This window comes from Mobula birostris, chromosome 22 (genome assembly GCF_030028105.1).
Source record: "Mobula birostris isolate sMobBir1 chromosome 22, sMobBir1.hap1, whole genome shotgun sequence".
NCBI lineage: Eukaryota > Metazoa > Chordata > Chondrichthyes > Myliobatiformes > Myliobatidae > Mobula > Mobula birostris.
The window spans coordinates 39,347,225-39,364,177 of NC_092391.1; the positions used below are offsets into that span (position 1 = coordinate 39,347,225).

The 16,953-nt window shown below is 40.9% G+C and overlaps 1 protein-coding gene across 1 annotated transcript in view; it reads right to left on the reverse strand.

Annotated features, from left to right (window-relative positions):
• The window catches only part of abca2 (ATP-binding cassette, sub-family A (ABC1), member 2), a 553,235-nt gene that overhangs the window by 260,055 nt on the left and 276,227 nt on the right, over positions 1-16,953 (reverse strand). The window contains exon 8 of the mRNA XM_072240523.1: positions 3,394-3,612. Coding sequence (XP_072096624.1) covers positions 3,394-3,612 — 219 coding nt within the window. The remainder of the gene's footprint in view (positions 1-3,393; positions 3,613-16,953) is intronic.

Consider the following 16,953-nt stretch of genomic DNA (forward strand, 5'->3'; position numbering starts at 1 on the left):
GGGTACGTCTGCTTGTTGATGCAGATATCTAATCAGCCAATCATGTAACAGCGATTCAATGCAAAAAGCATGCAGACATGGTCAAAAAGTTCAGTTATTTTTCAAACCAAACATCAGATCTAAGTGACTTTGACTGTGAAATGGTTGTTAGTGCTGAGTATCTCAGAAGCTGCTGATCTCCTGGGATTTTCATGTCCAACAGTCTCTAGAGTTTACAGAGAATAGTGCGAAAACAAAAAAAAACATCCAGCAAAAAAATGCCTTATCAATAAGAAAAGTCAGAGGAGAATGTCCAGACTGGTCAAGCACACAGGAAGGCAACAGTCACTCAAATAACAGTGGTGTGCAGAAGAGCATCTCTGAACTCACAACACATCCAACATGGAAGTGGATGGACTACAACAGCAGAAGACCAAAACATACTCGATGACCACTTCATTAGGTAGAGGAGGTACCTAATAAAGTGACCGCTGAGTGTACATGACAAACAACAAGAAGCCAACACCATTTCATGCAGCAAACCACTAATCACAGGCCTCCAATCTGAAAAACAATTTTCCACTACGTACCATCTTCTAATTCCATTTTTTTTAAAATCTAATTCACTAGCTCACCCTAGATCGTATAAAATTTCTCCTTTTGGACGAGAGTACCATATAGGATCTTGTCAAAAGCCTTGCTAAGGTCCACACAGGCAGTATTTACTGCTCTGCTTTGCCAATCCTCTTAGTCACCTTTTCAAACCCATGTGCACTATCCTTAATCAGTCCTTTCCATTCTAAATGCCAATAGATCTATCTCGCAGAATTCACCCTCCCCCCCCAGTAACTTTCCTACCACTGAAGTTTGGCTTACCGATCTGTGATTCCATGGCTTGTCCTGTAGCCCTTCTTAAATAATGTCACAGCATTAGCCCATCTGAATTTCAGGAATACACAAAAATTTCTGCCAAGGCCGAGCAATTTCTTCCCTTGTCCCCATAATGTCCAAGGATACAGTCAGAAAGTAGAAAAAAAGGAGAAGTGGAAACAAAAAGGCAGTTGGAATTCAACTCAGACAGATGTGAAATACTGTATTTTGGGAAGTTAAGCCATGTGAAGTACCAAGAGGTTTTCCACCTTCATGCACCTTTCAAAAATCATTGGACTCTGGCATGGCGCCAGAGGACTGGAAAATTGCAGATGTCACTCCATTCTTTAAGAAAGGCGGAAGGCAGCAGAAAGGAAGTTATAGACCAGTTAGCTTGACCTCAGTGGTTGGGAAGATGCTGGAGTCAATTGTAATGGATGAGGTTATGGAGTACTTGGTGAGACAGGACAAAATAGGACAAGGTCAGCATGGCTTTCTTAAGGGAAAATCTTGACTGACAACTTGTTGGAATTCTTTAAGGAGATTACAAGTATGATATATAAAGGGGATGCAGTGGATGTTGTATATTCGGACTTTCAGAAGGCCTTTGACAAGTTGCCACACATGAGGCTGATTACCAAGTTAAGAGCCCATGATATTACAGGAAAGTTACTAGCATAGTTAGACCATTGGCAGATTGGTATGAGGCAGTGAGTGGGAATAAGAGGATCCTTTTCTGGTTGGCTGCCAATGAGTAGTGCTGTTCCACAGGGGCCGGTGTTGGGTCCATTTCTTTTTATGCTGTATATCAATGATTTAGGTGATAGAATAGATGGCTTTATTGCCAAGTTCACTGATGGTATGAAGTTTGATGGGGGCAGGTAGTGTTGAGGAAACAGGTAGGCTGCAGAAGAAGTTAGACAGATTAGGAGAAAGGGCAAGAAAGTGGCAAATGAAATACGATGTTGGAAAATGCGTGCTTATGCACTTAAGTAGAAATAAATGTGTGGACTAATTTCTAAACGGGTAGAAAATCCAAAAATCTGAGATGCAAAGGGCACTGGTGAGGCCTCACCTTGAGTATTGTGAACAGGTCTGGGCTCCTCATCTAAGAAAAGATGTGCTTACATTGGAGAGGATTCAGAGGAGGTTCACAAGGATGATTCTGGGAATGAAAGGGTTATCATACAAGGAATGTTTGATCGCTCTGGGTCTATACTCACTGGAATTTAGAAGGATGGGGGCAGGGGAATCTCATTGAAACCTTTCAAATGTTGAAAGGCCTAGACAGAGTAGATGTGGAATGGATGTTTCCCGTAGTGGGGGAGTCTTAGACAAGAGGGCACGTCCTCAGGATAGAGGGGCATCCATTTAAAACAGAGATGTGGAGAAATTTTATTAGCCAGAGGGTGGTGAATTTGTGGAATTTGCTACCACGTGCAACTGTGGAGGCCAGGCCATTAGGTGTATTTAAGGCAGAGCTTGATAGGTTCTTGATTGGACACGGCATTAAAGGTTACAGAGAGAAGGCCGGGGAGTGGGGCTGATGATGGGGAGAAAAGGATCAGCCATGATTGAATGGCAGAGCAGACTTAATGGGCCAAATGGCCTAATTCTGCTCCTCTGTCTTATGGACGTTATGCCCAACAAAACCTCCTCTTCAGTAATACTGATCTTCCAAAATCTCATCACATCTCAAAAACTTATTACAGGAAATCATCCCACCCCCCGCTATATTTGACAAAGACCCTAAATCTATTTGCGCCATTTATCTACCTTCTATTGTAAGACACTTCTCACCAGCTAATCAAAATCCCATATCTGAATTAAATTTCCCTTTAACCATCACCACACTATAGAACAAAACTCCTTGGTGTCTCTCCACATATGAGGTCTTACGTTCCCAGAATCACTCTGACAAATTATCACTGTACCCACCAAAAAGTTTTAAACAGAGTATCTGCTTTAGTTTGGTGTCAAACATGCAAATACCATGGTCTCTGTAGTGAATTCAAGTGAGTGTTATTAGTGGCTCAAATGCTGACGAAGTTCACTGGAGCGAGAACACTGAAATTCAATTCCTTATCTTACCAGTAGATTTGGAGGATTTTACAGAGGCAGCATTGCTCATATCTTTCAATACTTCAAGGTGCCAATTAGGAAGCGCACTAGAGGCACTGCATCATTTTAAGCATCGTCTAATGCAGTCAAGCCTCATGTTGTAGTCAGGCACCTTGATGGAAAACCAACTACATCTCCCCAAAGCAAACATGAGGAAATCTGCAGATGCTGGAAATTCAAGCAGCGCACACAAAATGCTGGTGGAATGCAGCAGGCCAGGCTGCATCTACTTTGATCATCTAGGGAAATACACAAATCAGGTGCTTACTTTAAGGAAGAGAAATACAACTTGGATTGTAACAGGAAAAGGTTCAAATCAAAACATATCGCCTCCCACAATGGGAATTAATTGGAATGCACGAGTTCACAGAAAGAAGACAATGATTGTGCTTCCTTTAAGATTAGATATTATATGCAACTCACCTTTTCCACAATCTTCTGGATGTCCACCTGGCTCTTAAGTTCATGTGCAAGTTGCTGAAAATGTTCTTTCCGCACCCTGGTGGTGGTGTTGCAAACAACTCCTCGATAATGGTTAAGCCGAGCTGTTTGAGATGCCGGAATCATTAGAATCTTCTGGAGTTCATCCTTTTCATCACCACAGGTCAGGGATTCAAATACATTGGGCACAAACAGAATATTCTGGAAACCAAACCAAGCATTTCATCAATTAAATGTAACAAAAGAGAAATAATGTACATTTATTATACAGAATGGGAAGCAAGCAAACTCAACACATATTGATTCATCGAAATGTGGAAATTAGTGAAAAAAACACACCCCTCTCAAAGTCCTTGGGAATTATGAACACTAAGTGATAAATGAATGTAACTGAATCCTTCATTAAAATTGGTATTCAGTTTACAATATTATGATCAAAGTTTTCAGTCCCATTCAATTAGAGATATTCCAACATGTCAAGGTGTCCCTCGGTCAATAACTACCCACTAAAAATGAAAACCATGCACCAATCAAACTCAATGTGGGATATGAATGCGAGAAAGCAGTTCAGAATAAAGTCTCCATCCTGAAAGAAGAGTCTTGCTTCAGTGCCAGAATTTAAGAAACCCTATGTCTTATGATCCTCTGTAAATAAAAGTGCTTTTTATTGATTTTTTTGTAATACCATCTCTGTTGTGGTCTTGAAATGTGTAATGGGAAAGATCTGTTTATTTTCTTACCATGCTCCAGGCTGGTTTAGAGAACAGTTTTTACCAGCTGGAGTTGATACAAGGCAAGAAAATTCCGAAGTCATCTGCAATCACTTTTCATCATAATTATCTAACAAGTCATTAAGGAATGCAGAATCAGTGTTATTTTTGTCCATGTTTTACTAAGGTGATACCACAAACTGATGCCAGTGCTGAAATCTGTCTCATTGCTGAGAAAGGGTTTTATTCAGAACGCCAGTGAACAATAAGCTTGCAATTTGCTCTTCAGACTGGCAATTTCACTGGCTCAACAACTTCAACAAGTGTAAGAGGTGATTTGGTAATGCTAATTTTCGGGTATTCTCAGAGAACATTAAAAAAAAAGTGCACCTCATCTTCCACCTAGGCTGATTCCAACATGGCAGCAAGAACATCGAACTCTCAAACTTCTAATAACCGCTCTTCCTCTGTCCTTTTCTCTATCCTCCTGATCCATATCTCTTTCACTCATTGCCCCATTCTCTCCACCTGCCCATCACTGGTACCACTCCCTACCTCCCTCACTTTATTCCATGTTCAGCCATCCTCTCCTATCAGACTATCTCCTGTAGCCCTTTATCACTTCCACTGATCACTACCCCAATTCTGACATCATTACCATATCCTCCCTCCTTCATTGCGTACACTCCCCAACACAGAGCCAGCTATCACCTGCCAGTCTTGCTCTGCCCCTTCTCTCCAATTTTGTAAGCTCTCACAAGGGATGATAGGGAGTATAAATTTGATTCTTCCTTCATATATGCTGAAATGTGTAACACAAAATGGAAGTTTGTAAGACAAAATGGTGTTAGTTTGGGATAAGACCACAAGACATAGAAGCAGAATTGGGCCATTCAGCCCATCAAGTCTGCTCTGCGATTTTATCATGGCTGACCCATTTCCCTCTTAACCCCATTCTCCTGCCTTCTCTCCATAGCCTTTCACACCCTGACTATCAACCTCCGCCTTAAATACACCCTATGACCTGGCCTCCACAGCCACCTGTGGCAATGAATTCCACAGAATCTTCTTCATCTCCATTCCAAATGGACATCCCTCTATTCTGAAACTATGCCCTCTGGTCCTAGACTCCCCCACATCCAGTCTATCTAGGTTTTTCAACATTCGATAGGTTTCAATGAGATCCCCCCTCATCCTTCCAAATTCCAGTTAGTACAAGCCCAAAGCCATCAAACACTCCTCATACGATAACCCTTTCATTCCCAGAATCATTGTCGTGAATGTCCTCCGAGCTCTCTGCAATATCGGCATATCCTTTCTTAGGGAATGAAAATTAGTGCGGACTGGTAAAAACATCTCGTCCACAATCTCCATCAGTACAGCAGCACCTCGGGGAAGCGTGCTTAGCCCCCTTCTCTACTCGTTTTACACCTATGACTGTGTGGTTAAGTACAGCTCCAACACCATACACGGTTGCTGATGATACCTTTGATGTGGGCTATATCAAAGGTGCTGATAAATCAGCATACAGGAGGGGGATTGAAAATTTGGCTGAGCGGTGTAATAATAACAACCTCTCACTCAATGTCAATAAGACCAAGGAAACGATTCGCGACTTCAGGAGGGAGAAACTGGAGGTCCGTGAGCCAGTAATCATTGGAGGATCAGAAATGGACAGGGTCAGTAACTTCAAATTCCTGGGTGTCACTATCTCAGAGGAACTGTCCTGGACCCATCATATAAATATAATTGCAAAGAAAGCGTGAGAGCACCTCTACTTCCTCAGGAGTCTGTGGAGATTTAGCATGTCATCAAAAACTTTGGCATGTGTGGTGAAAGGTGTGCTGACTAGCTGCATTACAGCTCAGTATGGGAACACCAACGCTTTTAAGCGTAAAATCCTACAAAAATTAGTGGATTTGGCCCAGTATATCACGGGTAAAACCCTTCTAACCATTGAGCACATCTACATGAAACATTGCTGTAGAAAAGCAGCATCCATCATCAAAGATCTTCACCACCCAGGCCATGCTCTTTTCTCACTGCTACCATCAGGTAGAAGGTACAAGTGCCTCAGGACTCACACCACCAGGTTCAAGAACAGTTACTACCCCTCAACCATCAGGCACTTGAACAAAAGGGATAACTACATTCATTTACCGACTCTTTTATTTTGTTAATTCATGCTCGTTATTTATTTCTATTTATAATCTGCATTTCCATAGTTTGTTTACAATTTACAGTTACTGACATTTACAGCTACCATCTTATAGATTTGTTAAGTAGCAAACAGTAAAAGAAAGGAATCTTAGGGGTGTATGTGGTGACATTTATGTACTCTGATAACAAATTTTACTTTGAGCTTTGAATGATTTCAGAAAGTATAAGTGATCCACCCCACAACCACGTTTTGAGAACTTTGTGTGAATACCAGATTACAGCCCTGAGAGTAGATAATGGTGAAAAACATCTTTGTCTAGAAAAGTATTATGAGTAATTTTTGAAGGGATCTTAAAGAGTATAAACAGGGACAATTTGTTTGTGCAAATGGGGTATATTCTCTTAGACTGAGCTGCAACAACTGCAATGAGTTGGAGACAGAGACAGGAAAGGCTGTCGGGCATCTATGTTTCCCTCCGGCAATATATTGTGTGGAGTGGTGGAATGATTGGTTGCTAAGTTTTATTTTGTTGGCAGATACCTCTTGCTGTTGAATTGGAACAGAATGGGGAACAAATTTTAAAATATTTTTGCTACACTCCTTATCTTTTCAACCCAGATGAAAGGTCTCCAAAACATCAACTGCACATTTCCCTCTACAGATGTTGACTGACTCACCTAGTTCCTCCTTTGTGTGCCATTAAAACAAGTTTTCATTTATGGAAACACGTTTGGCTTATTAAACTGTCTCCAGAGCAGAGCAACAGCATGTTATCACCCAAACACATTCCACTACAATTAGGAGGATTCTGAAGGAAGAAAATATAAGCCAAGGAGCAGAGGGTTTAAGGAAGGGAATTCATGTTTTAGGCCAAAGTATAGTCACACTGTTAAAGTCATGGATATGAAACGGACATATCCAACATCCTTAATGGAACAAAAGTGTACATAAGAATTTTCAAACCTGAAAAATTCCCATCTTTAAGAAATTCAGCTGTGAAGAGCAAAGTAAATTCTCAAAACAATAAAGTAAAATATGGCATAACAAATATGAAAAAGCATATAACTACATTAGTATTTTCAAATTTATAGCACTATGGCATAAAGAGCCCCCATCTCTTCACTGATTCTGTCCACATAATTAGCAAATAGAGGGTACACAGAAGACAGCTGAACAAATATTGTTCAGGAGACAATAACACAGCTGAACCCTGATGGATAGAACTAGCCAGACCGTATAGAGATGGGAAGGGTTATGAACTACTGACTAACACTGGATTCATTCGTCTAAGCATCAGTAAATCCAGAAGTATTTCACTCCAAAAGGCCCAGGTCCAATGATCTCACTCATCAGAGATTGAGGAAAGAGAATGGTAGAATTAATGACAGGAAAGGAAATTAACACTGTGACTGATGTTGGAAAGTTGTAAAGCAGGAGAAGGTTATAAGATAATGGAAAGATTACAATTAAGATGAAGTTGCTGGACTGCAGGGTAGTGGACATAAGTGGATGCTGGAATTATTGGCACCAACAAACTATACTGTGCTACATTGTTCTAGGGGGCTAGGGAGATAACTGAGCTGGACTCTTTGTACCCAAGATATCCAGTCAAAGAGGATCCTCTCCTGTTACAGCAATTCCACTGCAATAATCCAACTATTGAAGATGGTAACTGTACAAATTACAGTATGGATACATTCTTTAGACTGATCCAATCACCAATTCACAAATTTAAATTCAAGCCCTGACAGAAACAGGCTGAAATGAAGCATGTGGATTTAGCCGTTTGAACCACTCTAACAGTGAACCTGGAGTTTTCAATTGGTGACTTCATGCCAGGAGGATTGGTGAGCTGAGGCCACTGCATTAACAAGATTAATTTCACAACCATATTCCCCGTAAAACAGTTAATTCTGCTGTTGTTTCTGCAGCATCTACATCTAGAAAAAGGCAAAACAGTTTGCTGCTACATTATAAAAAAACTCTCAGTTTGAAGCCACCTGAAACACCACATCTGTGGCTTGTTAATGAAAGCTTGTCAGTTGATTTAAAGGCTGATAAACATGAGAGTGGTCTTTAAACAACAGAGGAGGCAGCCATTCTGCCTCCACAACCACAATGTACGCTTTGAAGGAGCTAGACAGTTAATCTCCCTGCTTTCATCTTTCCCCTTGTCCGGCAAATAGTTCCTTTGCAGGCAAATATCCAGTTCAGTACTGAACTGGCTTTTGCCAAGTTTTCTTTATTAAACCACAATACCAGATTGGATTATACGAGGGAGTTGACTGAACTGGCCCTTCATAGCCAACAAATCCAGTGAAGCTGAATGGTCATGGGAGTAGGACTCAGGCATCATCATATAGCCCTGTTAAACATAAGGAAGGCAATCATAAGTTCAGCTGTTAGTGCCACGCGTCCTTAGCCAAGAAGTGAGAGGTAGGGATCACTGACTTCACAGAATCTGTACAGGGAAGTCATTATACTTAGTGAGTAGTCTTGTTAGTGAATAGAGGAAACCATGGAGGGATCAGCAATGGAAAGGGTGAACAGTCTTAAGTTCCTAGGTGTTAGCATCTCTGAAGATCTAACCTTGGCCCAACATACTGGTGTAATTACAAAGAAAGCACAATGGCAGCTATATTTCATTATGAGTTTGAGGAGAACTGGTATGTCACCAAAGGTATCTGCATATCTCTGCAGGTGTACCATGAAGAGCATTCTAGCTAGTTGCATCACTGTCTGGTATGGAGAGGCCACTGTACAAGAAACAGAAAAAGCTGCATGAAGTTATAAACTCAGTCAAATCTATCATGACCATAAGACATAGGAGCAGAATTAAGCCATTCAGCCCATCGAGTCTGCTCCTCATTCCATCATGGCTGATCCTGGATCCCACTCAACCCCATACACATGCCTTCTCGCCATATCCTTTGATGCCCTGACAGATCAGAAAATGATCAACTTCTGCCTTAAATATATGCCCGGACTTGGCCTCCACCACGGTATCTGGCAGAGCATTCCACAGATTTACTACTCTCTGGCTAAAAGAATTCCTCCTAATTTCTGTTCTGAAGGGTAGCCCCTCAAATTTGAGGCTGTGCCCCCTAGTTTTGGATACCCCCACCATGGGAAACATCCTCTCCACATTCACCCTATCTAGTCCTTTCAACATTCAGTAGGTTTCAAATGAGATCCCCCCACAGTCCTCTAAATTTCCGTGAGTACAGGCCCAAAGCTGCAAAACACTCCTCATATGTTTACTCCTTCATTCCCGGAATCATCCTCATGAATTTACACTGGACTCTCGCCAATGACAACACATCCTTTCTGAAATATGGGGCCCAAAACTGTTGACAATACTCCAAGTGTGGCCTGACTAGTGTCTTATAAAGGCTCAGCATTATCTCCTTGCTTTTACATTCTATACCCCTTGAAATACTTATACTTTATACTTTATTGTCGCCAAACAATTGGTACTAGAACGTACAATCATCACAACCATATTTGATTCTGCGACTCCCTGGATTAAAAATATTAAATATTAAAAATAGTTAAAATTAGAAAATATTAAAAATTTAAATTATAAATCATAAATAGAAAATAGAAAAATGGGAAGTAAGGTAGTGCAAAAAAACTAAGAGGCAGGTCCGGATATTTGGAAAGTACGGCCCAGATCCGGGTCAGGATCTGTTCAGCAGTCTTATCACAGTTGGAAAGAAACTATTCCCAAATCTAGCCGTCGAGTCTTCAAGCTCCTGAACCTTCTCCCGGCGGGAAGAGGGACGAAAAGTCTGTGGGTGGGTCGTGTCCTTGATTATCCTGGCAGCACCGCTCCGACAGCGTGCGGTGTAAAGTGAGTCCACGGACGGAAGATTGGTTTGTGTGATGTGCTGCACCGTGTTCACGATCTTCTGCAGCTTCTTTTGGTCTTAGACAGGACAACTTCCATACCAGGTTTTGATGCACCCTAGAAGAATGCTTTCTATGGTGCATCTATAAAAATTAGTGAGGGTTTTAGGGGACGGGCCAAATTTCTTTAGCTTTCTCAGGAAGTAAAGGCGCTGGTGGGCCTTCTTGGCAGTGACCTCTGCTTGGTTGGACCAAGTCAGGTCATTTGTGACATTGACCCCGAGGAACTTAAAGCTTTTGGCCTGTTCCATTTGCGCACCACCGATGTAAATTAGGTTGTGCGGTCCGCTGCTCCTTCTGAAGTCAACAAATAATTCCTTCGTCTTGCTGACGTTGAGGGATAGGTTATTATCTTCGCACCATACCACCAGGTTCTTAATTTCCTCTCTGCACTCAAACTCATCATCACCTGAGATACGGCCTACAATTGTTGTGTCATCAGCAAACTTATATATTGAGTTTGATGGAAACTTGGCTACACAATCATGGGTGTACAGTGAGTACAGCAGGGGGCTGAGTACAGAGCCTTGTGGGGCACCGGTGCTCAGAGTGACTGTAGAGGAGAGCTTGTCCCCTATTTTTACAGCCTGGGTCCTGTCTGTGAGGAAGTTGAAGATCCAGCTGCAGATCTGAGTGCTAAGGCCCAGGTTTCAGAGCTTAGGAATCAGTTTATTTGGAATGATGGTATGAAAGGCAGAGCTGTAGTCAATGAAAAGGAGCCTTACGTATGTGTCTTTATTCTCAAGGTGTTCTAAGGAGGAATGTAGGGCCAGAGAGATGGCATCTGCTGTTGACCTGTTGCTCCGGTAGGCGAATTGCAAAGCGCCGAGGTTGACCAGTATGCTGTGGTTGATGTGTGCCATAACCAATGTCTCGAAGCACTTCATAGCAATTGATGTCAGAGCCACAGGTCGATAGTCATTCAGGCATGCCACCTTGCTCTTCTTCAGCACTGGGATTATCGTTGCCTTCTTAAAACACGAGGTCAATAAATAAATGACAACATTGCATTTGCCTCCTTTACCACTGACTCAACCTGTAAATTAAACTTCTGGAGTCTTGCACGAGGACTCCTTAACCCCTCTGCACCTCTGATGCTTGAACCTTCTCATTTAGATAATAGTCCACACTATCGTTCCTTTTACCAAACTGCATCATCATACAGTTCCCAACACTGCATTCCACCTGCCACGTTTTTTCCCATTCTTCTGATTTGTCTAACTCCTGCTGCAATCGGATTGCTTCCTCAACACTACCTACCCCTCCACCTATCTTCATATCATCCGCAAACTTTGCCACAATCTAAATCATTGACAAACAATGTGAAAAAAAGCAGTCCCAATACTGACCTCTACAGAACACTAGTCACCAGCAGCCAACCAGAAAGATCCCCTTTTATTCCCACTCGTTGCCTCCTGCCTGTCAGCCACCCCACTATCTATACCAGTATCTCCCTTCTGACACCACAGGATTGTGTCCTGTTAAGCAGCCTCATGTGTGGCACCTTACCAAACGCCTTCTGAAAAGCCAAGTAAATGACATCCACTGCCTGCTTGTTACTTCCTCGAAGAACTCTAACAGATTTTTCAGGCAAGATCTTCCTTTATAGAAAGCATGCTGACTTTGACTTATTTTATTATTAACCTCCAATTACCTCAAAACCTCATTCTTAATAACAGACTGCAACACCTCCTTAACCAGTGAGGTTAGGATAACTAGCCTATAATTTACTTTCTTTTGCCTTCCCTCCTTTTTAAAGAGTGGAGTTTCATTTGCAATCTTCCAGGCTGCCGGGACCATGCCAGAATCAAGTGATTCTTGAAAGATCATGACCAATACAACTGTTATCTCTTCAGCAACCTCTCTCAGGACTCAGGATATAATCCATCTGGCCCAGGCACTTATCCACCTTAAGACCTTTGAGTTTGCCTCTCACTTTTTCCTTTGTAATAGCAATGGTACTCACTCCTGCTCCCCGACACTCACAGACCTCTGGCACACTGCTAGTGTCTTCCACAGTGAAGATAGATGCAAAGCACCCATTAAGTTCATCTGCCATTTCTTTGTCCCCCATTACTACCTCACCAGTATCATTTTTCAGTAGTCCAATATCAGCTCTCATCTCCAGCATCAAGGACACCTTCAAAAGGCGATGCCTCAAAAAGGCGGCAACCATTATTAAGGACCTTCATCACCCAGGACACAGCCTCTCCTTTTCGCTATTATCAAGGAGGTGGCACAGGAGTCTGAAGACATAAAAATCAACATTTGAGGAATAGCATTTTTGCCTCCTCCATCAGATTTCTGAATGGACAATGAGCCATGAACAATCCCGCACTAGTTATTTAATTTAATTCATATATGTGTGTGTGTGTGTGTGTGTGTGTGTGTGTGTGTGTGTGTGTGTGTGTGTGTGTGTGTGTGTGTGTGTGTGTGTATATTTTATATATATATATTCTTGCAATTTATAGTTGGTTTTACTATGTATTGCAAAGTACTGCTGCCACAAAACAACCAATTTCACAAATTATACCAATGATGTTAAGCTTGATTTTAATTATTTACAGCAATATTACCCACTACAGGCAGGATCATTTCAATGGGAAAAATGCAAAGAGTAAAGCTTAGTAACACATAAATTCTGTGCAGAAAGTCAGACTCAATTATTTGCAATTGTGTAATGATCAAGCTTGATTGACATTGGGACTAGCTATTGTTCTGCATTCTGGTTTGCTATAGCGTCACTTTATGCAGCCTTAGAAATACAAGACAGCTTGACTGGATAGTCAAACAAACAAAGAGAGGCTCAGAGAAAAAAGACACAAACAACAAACCAATTCTGCTGGTTTGCTTGCATCTCTCAATGGTCTTTGAACATGAGAGGAATGGGCAAATGTAGAGACAATATTCAGTTATTGCCAGATCAACCTTGTCATAGAACCTGCTCAATGCAGCTACAATTAGAAATAGGGAGCTCAAAGAACATTTTGCAACAACAAGATTAATGTAGGCTCATGTTTGCTAGAGGTATTTTGCTCAAACTCTAAAATAGGTGCCCTCAAAAAAAATCGAACGCCAACAAAAAAAGACAATGATTACTTTAAGTACTTCATTGAAAGTCTTATCTTTATCTTATAATCGCTACAAGTACGCCAAAGATAGGACACAAAATACACAATCTGCATGCTCAGTTGGACTGATTTTGATAGAACTTCTTTTGTGACGTGCCCATTATCAGTCATTGTCTCTAAATGGAGGATTACATGTGGATAGTCATTATCTCCCATTTGTTGCAGTGGAAGGACAATTGCATAACTTTCCTCGCCCTTGACCAACATCTCAACATGAATGGATGATACAGTTTTTCTCTAGGCAAATCCATCACAATGTAATCAGCTCCTCCATCTCATTTTGACAGGCAACATTGATGGATAGACAATTAATATTAAGAGGAAAAAATACACTCCAATGAATCAAGTACAACTGGTAAAACACTTTTTTTCCCTGCTCTCCTAGACTTTTGAAATTGAACTTTTCTACAACAAAATTTAGCTCAGTGTTATTATTTTATGTATTTTATTTAGCATTGATCAGTGGCATGTAGAAACACTTGGCTTCACCTCCAAAAGTAAAATTTTACAGGAAATAATGGCAAAATTTACTTGTGCAGAGTTTTTGATTATTGTTTTGTTTGTTGAGATACAGCGCAGAATAGGCCCTTCCTACTGTAAAGCATCGTGCTAACTACTACGCTACCATGCGCCCATAAAATAAAAATTTTTATTGATGGACTCCCTTTGTATACATTGGTATCAAATATACAAATATCTACTGTCGTTTGAAATTCAGCTTCAGGAGCCAAGGCAATATCCCTCCTGTCCTGGTATATGCACTATGTCATTATTCCTTCATACAAGGTTCTGTATCTATCCAACAGGCAGGGGAATGGGAGAGATGGAATTGCTCGGAAAGCTAGCATAGGCTCAAAAGGCTGAATGGCCTCTTTTTGTACTGTATGGAGTTATGAGATATGAAACCAGTAATATGGGAGCACGCATATCACTAATATTACAGCTTTTTCAAGAACAGTCAAGGGTCACCAATAAGCTAGGCTTAGTCAATGATATCTGCACTCTTAATAGTTAAAACCAGTTAATCAAGACTACCTTAATTACCCATCTCGCTCTTAGGATTTCTACCACAGAAGAAGTCTTATGGGAAGAATGTTAACTTTAAATTCACTCACAAGCCTCATTTATCAAGCTGATTCAGACAAATATTCCTGACAAGCTGCAGTACAGCAAGGGTTAAGAACATGTGCAACTGTACAGAACAAGGTCCTTGGAAGAACAAACTTCCCTTAATACAGTATGAAATACCAAGAGCATCAGCAGAGCAAAACACGTTAAAGATGCCAATGAAGGATTGAGAAGTACACCATTGCACAATAACTCTTTACTAAAATAAAGGTATAATTAGCTGCTTTTGATCAGTTTAAATACTGTTTAAGGATTAAATAAAATGTAGTTTTATTGGCTACTGATGCCTGTAAAAATCTATTATGATGATTATTCTTTGAATGCAAATGAGGGATTAAAAGGTGCAAAGCTTTCAATTGGTCAATATCTGTATAAAATTGACAATTCTGAAGCAGAAATTTTAAAGCAGCTCAGTGGCAGATGCTGGACTGTTCTCCTTGTGCACAAGTAAGAAAAAGTGATTGGGAATATACTGATAGTTGCCAATTGAGTGCCGATGACAGCACAACACAGCAGTGAGAACATCAGCACCAGAAAGTGTAAGTAGCTTGTTTTGATGGTGTTAGAGATGACCAATCAATTCACCTCATTTATACCTAAAAACAAATTTAGAAACACAAGAAAACATTTTAAGTAGATAGGTTCTAAATCAAAACAGAAGGCTGTGAAATAATTTATCTCCTACCTTCTAAAGACCTTCTTACCTTCAATCCAAAGACACAAACAATCCTTCCACATGAAAACAGCTGAGATCCCTAGATACGGCAAAAGCCATGGGACTCAACAACATCCCAGCTGTTGTGAAGATGTATGCTCCAAAGCTAGCTACGTCTCAAGCCAAACTGTTTAAGACTTAAACAGCCTTAACTGTTAAAACTTAAGTTGATGTACATCAAAAGGAAAATTACTCCATCAATCTGCAGGACGTCACCACAGAGTCATCTCAGAGCAGTGTCTCAGGGAGAACATCAAGGTTGAGCATTGAGGACACATTTTTGGTTTGAGTTGCTGTTGTTCACTTCAATTGTTTGCATGATATTTTTCTTTCTCTTGCATATCGAGTGTTGGTATTTTATTTTTAATTTATTCTTTTTTTTTCTTTAATTGGGTTCTTTAACATTTCTTGCTTTGTGGCTACCTGTGAGCAAGCAAATCTCAAGGTTGCATAATGAATGCATTCTTTGATAATAAATGGATCTTGAAACTTGAACCATCTTCAATCTTCATCAATGATCTTTCATCCATCAGAAGGCCAACTATGGGGATGCTTGCTGATGACTGCACAATGTACAATTCATTTGGGGCTCCTCAGTAAATCCAATAGTGAGCAAGACTTAAACAAGCTTCAGGCTTGTAGTGATATAAGTGCCACAAAAGTACCAGGCAATGCCCACCTCCAGTAAGTCAGAGTCTAACCAGACATTTCTGACATTTAACAGCATCACCAAGTACACCACCAGCAATATTCTGGAGTCACTACCAACCAGAAACTCAACTGTAGCAACCAGATAAATATCATGGCTATGAGTGCATGTCTCGTAACCTGCTCTGAGCAACACACCTCCTGTAGACCAAGGCAGTCCACCATCTATAGAGCACAAGCTGGGAATGTGGTGGAGTCCTTTTCACTGACTTGGATGTCAGCACTGACAATACTCAAGAAAATGATAACATTTGTAGCAAGGCCTGATTGGTACCCCATTCAATCACCTTAAAAATTCGTGTCTCCACTGCTGTTGCAGTGTGCACCATCCACAGAATGCATTTCAGTTTTGTCCAGATTTACTGACAGCATATCACAAACCTGAGGTCTCCAGCACCAAGCAGCAAGTCCATGGACATGCCACCACCTTCAGGTCACGTTGTCCTGTTCTGGAAACCTATTACTGACCCTTTGTCACTGCTGGAAATCTTTAACCTACAACACAATGGGAGTACCTTTACTAGAAGGACTGTAAAATGTTCATAAAGGAGGCTCACTCATGCATTCTTAGGAGCGATTAGGAATGGACAACAAATATTGTCAGTGACAACCAAACCCTGAAAACATTTTTTTGTTAAGTGCTAATTTATATGTAGCCTCTCTAATGTAGTCCGCTATGTTTCATGGTCAAGATGTGGTGTTCTCCAGATTGGAGAAACAAAAGTGGGTGAATGCTCTGTTGAAAACCCCTGTTCTATCTATAGGAGAGTTCATTCCTCCCTACCCCACCATGCCAGTCGCCTTCACTTTAATTCTTCAATTCTTTACCACTCTGATCTCTTGGTTCTTTAGCCTTTTCACAATGCAAAGAAGCTTCATTGAACAGCAGCAAATCAAAAACACAAGAAAGTCTGCAGTTGCTGGAAACCCAAAGCAACAGACACAAAATGCTGGAGGAACTCAGCAGGTCAGGTAGCATCTATGGAAATGAACAAACAGTCGAAGTTTCAGACCGAGACCTGAAAAAGATGCTGCCTGACCAGCTGACTTCCTCCAGTATGTTGTGTACACTGAAGAACA